This window comes from Juglans microcarpa x Juglans regia, chromosome 2S (assembly GCF_004785595.1).
Source record: "Juglans microcarpa x Juglans regia isolate MS1-56 chromosome 2S, Jm3101_v1.0, whole genome shotgun sequence".
In the NCBI taxonomy this organism is placed as follows: Eukaryota; Viridiplantae; Streptophyta; class Magnoliopsida; order Fagales; family Juglandaceae; genus Juglans; species Juglans microcarpa x Juglans regia.
Genome location: NC_054597.1, coordinates 17911694 through 17920039, shown reverse-complemented (window position 1 = coordinate 17920039; position 8346 = coordinate 17911694). Strand labels below are relative to the sequence as shown.

The following is an 8346-nucleotide window of genomic DNA, read 5'->3' as shown; positions in this document are numbered from 1 at the left end:
TCCAATCAGGGTTGTAGTTTCAGTGGCGGCGTCTGTATTTCAGTTGAGGTTTGGCAAGCTCCTCCATCAAATTGGCTCAAGATGAACTGGGACAGTGCAATTAACAAGGCTAAAGGTATCATAGGAGTGTGAGTGGCAGTTAGGGACAGTACAGGCAAAATCATTGCAACCACGAGGACTAAGAAACATCTCTTCTCTAATCCATTGCTAGCCGAGGCTTTTGGAGCTCTTAAAACAGTACAGTTTGGACTGGAGCTTGGTCTAACACAAGTAATTATTGAAGGGCATTCCCTACAACTCATCAACAATCTTAGAAGGGACAAAGAAGGCTGTAATAGTGCAAATATGTTTGTATGTGAAGCAAAACAGCTCTTAGAAAACTTTGCTAAGTGAGATGTTTCTCATGTAAGGAGAAATGACAACTCTATAGCTCACTTGTTAGCAAAAGATGCTCTTTCCAATTATGATCACATTGTAACATTGGAGGATCTCCTCGTTGTATCCCTTTGGTTTGATTGAATGGAAATGAGTTACTCAAAAAAAAAAAAAAACCCAATCAAAGAGTTGGCACTACTCCCAAAAAGAGGGAACAATGGACAACCACCCAAGGTATAAATGATTTCAAATGGACTCCATCACCGAAAATTATTACTCTCAAGAGTATTTGAAATTCCCAATGTACTCTTGTATATGCACAAAATTGTGTTGCAATTTACTTGAACAATTTGGTTAATTCACAATTTTGTGGTTATTTAAACAATCAAAATACTTGAAGTAAATAAATAAACTTGCATAAGACAACAATTGGTTACGAAGGAAAACCCTTTGAAGAACTTCTCAAAGGTAAAACCCTACGGGACAACCAAATCCAAAAAAAATAATTTTATTATTTGAAAATCATATTACAAATAAGTTCTTAATTACAAAACCTTTGTATTGACCTCTCAATTGACCAGACAAACAACTCGTTTATCTTCTACCGCAATAGTAGCCAGAATCTCTAGCGATATTCAAATATTACCTTATCTACTGGAACTCTAGTGGCTAAAATCCAATCAACAATCCTCCGAACGTGGAGCACGATCACACTCAAGGAGAGACGAAAAGTAAGATGAAAATTTTTAAGTGAATTTTCACTCTCAAGCACACATAATATACTCTCAATAATTTCTGGCTGAAACTCCTTAGAGAGTTATTAAATCGAATCACTTTTATTATGAAGTCTGGAAAGAGTCCCAGTTGAGGTAGGACTCTGCTAACAGATCAAGTCTATCGCGAGAATGTCTCATGATGGGTTACTGACATTTCACGATAATTCTTCACTGTAGCTTCTGATTTTAGTTCAATCTTTGGTTATGGATTTATACATATCCTTATGAACTCAATTTTCACATAACTGACTTATCTAAACAATCTCTAAGACTTCTAGATAAACTTAATGTTGTTATAGATAAAGTCAATAATTATTTTACATTCATCAAAAAATACAAATATAATGATAGGATAAACTCTATCCACTTGGTCACCTAATTCTAGCCAAACTCTTGTATTTACAGTATTGATCCGAAAGCTTCAGCCATTTACGGCCCTGTAATAAATTTCAATCTCTTCTATAGGAACAATCATTAGTTGAAAAATGAGACATACATGATGGATAGCGTAGTTGGCTCAAACAAGCACCAATCTCCTTTTATTACTTGATATATATATATATATATATATATATATATATATACAGCCCTTTAATTTCCTTTACATATAAAGAACTTTACAGGAATAGACTTCGTTTTAAAGTTAAACAATTTATGAATTTACAGCAGAATAACAAGTTGAAGTTTCTTAATACAGGAAGAAATTGGGATGTTGATTTACAGTTTCAGTATAGGAATCAAAAAGGGGAACACCTTGGGAAAAGTGGAAACTAAATGACCTGGAAAAGAATAAATTTGATCATCTTTAACACCATTATAGGAACCCATTCCAATCAAATGCAGGAGTGGTGGATTTCAGACAAGGCAGCTTCCAAACTTCTAAGCTTCCGGTATAGGTGTCAGTAGTTCCTGGTAAATATAGTCAAGTAAGCATAGCATAACCCATATCAATACACAAAAATAATGAATGCAAAGATTACGAGATTACCTCAGAATACCTCAGATGGCCATGGTGTGTGTAGGAAGATTTAACGCGTGTTTCCCAGTTGGATTCAAGAGAGGTTGACTTGGAAGCTTGATTTCTAGTATTAATGAGCATGGCAAGTGAAGATCTTGAAGGTACATTTCTCGAGGAAATGACGGGAAGAGTACGCTTTAGCCAAGACTCAGATGGAGATTTTGGTGAAGGTAAGCCAAGAGGAAGGTATGGATAGCTGCTATGAGAACTTTCTTGATCACCAAGACTCATAGGCCCCCGGCTTTCGAAATTATTTTTCCCACCCACTTTTGAGCTTGCAATTGTGATAGAATCTTGTACAAAGCTAGCATTAACTTGAGTGCAAGATTTCTTATCATGCCGGATTTCTAAACCAATACTCCTATTGTTAACGACTTTCAAACTTGTCAATCCAACAGAATCCTGAGTAAGGCCATGAGAACCTTTTGGATCGCCTAATTTAACAGGCTGCTGGGTTTCGAAATGAATCTTCTTGGTATCAATTGGTTTTGAGCTCATCAATGTACTAGAATCCTGAATAAGATCCAGAGACTGTTTGGAATCATTCCTCATTTCCATTTGCAAGTCAGGATTGGATCTGGCAGAAGAAGACAGAAAACAAGTATCAACAGACACTGAACTTACTGGTTGCACTTTTGTGTTTTCATCCACAACACTCGAGTACTTGAAATCTTCAAGTGAAGAATCTACAGAAGGCCTTTTCTCCAATTCGCTACATTTTACAGTAATCCCAAAACCGTCCCCTCTGTAATCAATTGACCCCTGCATATCTGAAGAACTTGAATTTGACTTTCGAGATTTTACTGTATGTACAGAATCAATATAGAGTGTTTTCTCAACCATGGGACTCGTAGAGCCTGATTCCCATTTGGTGTCCTCATTGGCCAATAATTCTCGAAAAGTTTTGTGGCCTTTTCTGTGAAAATCTGACCCACTCACCCTGGAATTCACATCTTTTCCAGAAAAACCAAGAACTTCTTCTTCATGGAGAGACTGGGAAGATTCATTCTGGCAGGTCAATATGCCATTACCATGCAAACGCCTGTTCTGAGGTGATTCATCTGGTTTCCCACAATCTTTTTTATGAGCAGTTTGGTTGGATTCAATTCTCACCTGAGTCTTATCTTTGTGCAGCTCCGCTGATTGGTGTCCATTCAGTGATCTTTGCTCAGGTGCAGCATTCCTAGCACGCTATGGAAATAAAGTAGGTAATAATATTCGACAATGACTTTAGACATGACAATAATAACACAGCAGGAAAGAAAACAAGTAGATAGGGATGATCTAAATACCTGTTTATCCGACTCACTGAAAGAACCAGAATATGAAGATTTTGCTCTCAAACTATGGACCGTAGAAATGGGTACCCCTCTCTGCATGCTCATCCCTGGTGTAGGATTTATAAGGCAAAAGGAATTTTTTAGGCAAAACCTAGGAAATAAGCCACAAATTCTAGATGATGAAATTTCAGATCCGTCAAAACCATCAGCTTCATCTTCATTTTCTTCCACATCTATGTTATGGGATTGGCATGTCACAACATTTTGCATGGACTGATTAAGTGGATCATGTTTATCCCCAGCTGCTCCCTTCTCTAAATGTCTCAGTTGCTCTCGTATAATAGGTTGCTTCCAAGTAGCATGTTGGGGTGTTTCAGAAGCCATTGCCTTTGCTGCAGGTAAGAAACGACCAATCATGATATCCCGAGTTTGTGGATCCATTGAGAAGGTTCCAGATGGCTTAACATCTGGACCATCCAAGCTACTCAACCCACTAGTGCTGCAGTTCATAAAAAAAGATTCTGTCATAGAAATTGTGTCAAGGGCGTCGAAATAGGCCTCGTCACCATCCTCTGAACCAAAACCCTCAAACTCCATCTTCTCATTGCAGCTCTCATAGTTAGTCACATTTTTATCCATAAATGAAACGTGTTGAGACCTGGGAAGGAAGTTTTCTGTTTTGCACTGAGTAATACTTGTAGGTTTAGAACTTTTATCTGAATCTTGCTGTTTGACCTTTGGAACCCTCCCAGGTGGAAGCCTTGGAGTTACATGAGGCCATTCAAGAGCAACATTTTGTGCTTTCCTTTCATCCTTTGGTCTCCCTGGTGTTTGCTCCCAGACAAAAGGAACAGTTCCTGGGTTACTCACTGGACCCGATTTCAGATCTGACTTGTAAACAGGAAGGGGAGGTATTTTAGGTAATGAATTATCAGTAACCCTTTTGTTTTCAGCTTGTATGGAGGCCGCTGCTAATGGGACTCTCCTCACGGATAAAAGTGGCTGATAAAAATCTAGTTGTTTGTCTTCCATTAGATTCTTGAGATTCATCTATTAGTTTCTGCAAAAAATCAGCATCAGATCTAACTGCAGTCAGACTGAGCAAGATTAAGGAACAAGGGGCAAACCATGGAAGAAATAACATATGAAATACTACAAATCCCAGTTCTATCCAGTGTCATATAAATAAATAAACAAACCGTAATGCAGTCTATACTAGTGTTACACAGAAACTAAGACTAGCATAAAGTTTATGCCATAAACATTAAAATTCATTTCTCTCTTGCCGATACAGGAGTGTGTAAATCTTGACTGGACATTAATGAGTTAAATAAACATAATATAACCAGGATGGTTTAAAATTTTTTTAAGCATCTAGCTTAACTTAAACTTCAAAGTTACGGTGAGTGATAAGCATCTAGCTTAACAATTTTTTCTACAGGGATTTTCTTTCCCAGACACTCACAAGTACTTTTAAGTACTTTTTCAGTAATTTCACTGTTTCCGATGAAAATGAAGTTTCCATCTCAAGAAAACTAACAGAGGTAAGCCCCATACTCCTTGTACAGACACGATCAGATTCGAACACTAACGGGACAATTGGTTATTAAGTTCGAGATTAGTGGTTTCTTTGATCTCAAAATCAGAGGCTAAGGCTATGTTTAGTTTTCACTTATTTTCAAGTTCAATCTAAACATCTTTAAACAACCAAGAAAATGATATTTCTCAAAAATCTTATTCGTCTAATCATTATCTAGGTTTCCATAAAAAAACACAAAAGCCAAAACAACCTTACAAAAATCCAAAAAACTAAAAGAACAATTCACACATAAATTGTATCCAAACAACTTTTCATTTTCTTACCCACTTTCAGAACACCCAATACAAAACACATCTAAATTTTGTTTCAGGAGTTCAGGGAAATTCTCAAAGTTTTTACTAACCAAACATGCCCTGAAGTTATCTAGATACTTCAAGCCCTGTTTCACGAATAAGGAAATGGAAATCAATTAACCTAAAACCGATTTTTCATCATTAGAGTTAAAAAAAAAAAGCCCAAAACAACAGAGATTTGAAGACTAATAGAGTTCATTTTAGTGAGGTGAGATTCACATGTTTATGGACCTGAAGAAAAAAAAAAAATGAATAACCCATACGGTTGGGGTTCAATTTGCACTCGAATTCTTATCCTTTATAAGCAACCAAAACGTATTGGTAAGATTTGACCAAATGAGCAGCATTGCTGATTACTCTCTACCTACGAAAAATCAATAACAATTGACAATTAAAAGAAGAAATAAAAGTTAAGCAAAGAAAACGCTAAAACAACTCAAATTCTTCAATCCCAAATGAACACTAACAGCGATTACATCAGAATCCTCTATACTACTACACCCAATTTTTCCCACAATACAATCTCATCAAACCCAAATTAAAAAGGAAAAAGAAGTTTTTTTTTTCTTGGTACCAAAAAAAAAAAAAAAAAAAAAAAAGCAAATGCTTTATTTGAGCGAATACAATGAAGAAAATGTTTATGTTTAAGAACACATCAAACATCACACTCAAACTCCTCATCCCCGAGAAAGCAACTTAACGATATTCTTTGAAAGCATTCTTTCTTTTTGTGTAACTTAAAGAACAATCATTATTCATTTATACATAATCATCCATCACGAGCAATTGAGCCAAAGAAACATTACGGGCAGAGAGAGATATGCTCCGCGCACAAACACACACACTCTCACACAGAGAGAGAGAGAGAACCTGTGAGAAACAGCCGAACCCAGAAACCAAGGGGCCTGGTTCTTGGAAAGAGCAAAAGAGAGCTCTAAAACTCAGAGAGAGAGAGAGAGAGGATAAACTAGTTTGAAGTACGCATGTTTTTATGAACTGTGGTTGCAGAGTAGAGCTTGAGCTTGAGCTTGAGCTTGAGCTTGAGCTTACCCGCCCTTTTTAATTTATTTATCTGCAATTTGCTTGGGATCATGTGAGAGGAAGCTTTTTGTTTCAGAAAAAAACCAGGAAAAGAGAGTAGTCTCAGTCACATTACGTGCATCATTATAATGTGAATTGGTGTGTGAAAGATTTTGAAGTCAGCAACCCCGTCCCCATCTCCACCCTACCAATTTCATTATTGATGATGTTAGCATACATGAGAAGCTGTCCATGTCTCCTTTCAAGTGATAATGTTTTTTTTTTTAGATTTGTTAAATTTATATTAAATAAAATTTATAAATTATATACAACTTAATTTCATACATTATATCTATTTTAAAATAAAATAAAATAAAATTATAACCAAACCTACCACATCAATCCATATCAGATTCTACAGATTTTTCTATTTCTGTTATGTGAATCAAGCATTTCTCATGTTCTTTTGTTTTTACTCCTCAATGTTAAGGCACATGTGCCGACATTGTACTTCTAAGACACATGTCTATTTAGTTCTTCTCTTCTTCTTTAAGAAAAAATAAAAAAAGAAAGAAAGAAGCTATTTAGAAAACCAAGTAGATTAAAAAAAATATTTATAATTTTACTATTTCTTTTAAATAACTGTTAGAGAATCCCACGATAAGTGATATCATTTGACAGAGACTTATAAATACATTTAGATAAATAAATGGGAACACTGAGAGCCAAGCATACGGCCATAGGAAAAACAACATAGAATAAGATAGATAAGGAAAAATAATTCAGAAAGTGACAATTTTAACAAGTAAAGCATCAACGTCTCAACTCTGAATAAATACATAAATAAATAAAAGGATCGATATCATAGAATGCATGCGTATATTTCTTTTTTAAAAGAGGGATAACGAAACCTTTTTTCAAAAAATAAAATAAATAATTTTTCTCCTCAAGTTGATGAAGTGCGTGAATACCAGCCTGCCAGACTAAAGAATGAGTCTACTGGGAAAAGAATGGATTCCTTTGTAAGAGCATTAGTAATGGTCGAGTTTAAAGTTTGACTAGAATCTTAACTTTTGGTTATAATATCAATTTTTGATTAGGTGAATTCATATTGGACTAACTATTATAAAGTTAAAATAATAATATAATATAATATTTTTTATTTTTTTTATTTTTTTTTTTTTGCAAATACAATTTATATATTTCTTAGATCTTCATATTTTGTAAAAATAATATGTCTACTCTATCAATCAGTAGAAATAATGTACATGCCATGCATGTTTTACCATTCAAAGAGAGATGGAAGTGATAAAATAATTAAATATTACTTTCCATTGTGAATAGTAGCTAGCCATGTTTAGAGAGGACTTAAGATTTACTATTCATCAAGTCTTAAACTTTGGACTATTGGCTAATCCAATGTGGAGTCTTTTTCTTATATCTAGCTAAAGTTTAGATTTGTATTGACATTTGGCTAGTCTATTACTAATGCTCTTAGAATGAGTTCAATAGAAAAAAAATGGATTCCTTTGTAAAATAAAATATATTGATATCATTTTATTATTATAATTTTTTTTAATTTTTATATAAAATATAATAAATAATTTAATTTTTTTAATTGTTAAAATAAAAATAATATTTTATTCAACTCATCTCATTTTACTATTTAAACAAATATACAGCCCGGTTTGAATATATAAATTTATTTCATCTCATCTTATATAATTATTAAAATTTTCTCAAATTTTCATATAAAAATATAATAAATAATTTAATTTTTTAAAATTTTAAAATAATAATAATATTAAAATTTATATTATAATATATTTTATTCAAATTCTAACAAAACATTTTAAATCAAACGGTATCATCTTTTACTACCTTACCGATTGTACTTTTCTTTTGGTGAAGTGTATGATATAGCAATCAATCTACAACCTAATCCACTCAAGCTCTTCATAAATTTCAATCCTTTTTAATAGCT

At 34.0% G+C, this 8346-nt stretch overlaps 1 protein-coding gene across 1 annotated transcript; it reads right to left on the bottom strand.

Annotated features, from left to right (window-relative positions):
- Window positions 1–1729: 1729 nt before the first annotated feature.
- Window positions 1730–6511, bottom strand: LOC121251827. The gene is made up of 4 exons (XM_041151203.1): window positions 6213–6511; window positions 3462–4509; window positions 2140–3360; window positions 1730–2060 (listed from the first exon to the last, which is right to left on the bottom strand). Exons 2-4 carry the CDS (start codon window positions 4497–4499, stop codon window positions 2031–2033), a joined length of 2289 nt encoding a protein of 762 aa, XP_041007137.1. The 5' UTR covers window positions 4500–4509; window positions 6213–6511; the 3' UTR covers window positions 1730–2030.
- Between the last annotated feature and the right edge of the window lie 1835 nt (window positions 6512–8346).

Bases quoted from the DNA above. Each gene is read 5' to 3' on its own strand.
- LOC121251827 (XM_041151203.1), bottom strand. From the start codon at position 4,499: ATGAATCTCAAGAATCTAATGGAAGACAAACAACTAGATTTTTATCAG. The intron at 3,361-3,461 runs GTATTTAGATCA...TTATTTCCATAG, and splicing joins TCAGTGAGTCGGATAAACAG to CGTGCTAGGAATGCTGCACC. The intron at 2,061-2,139 runs GTAATCTCGTAA...TATATTTACCAG, and splicing joins GCCATCTGAGGTATTCTGAG to GAACTACTGACACCTATACC.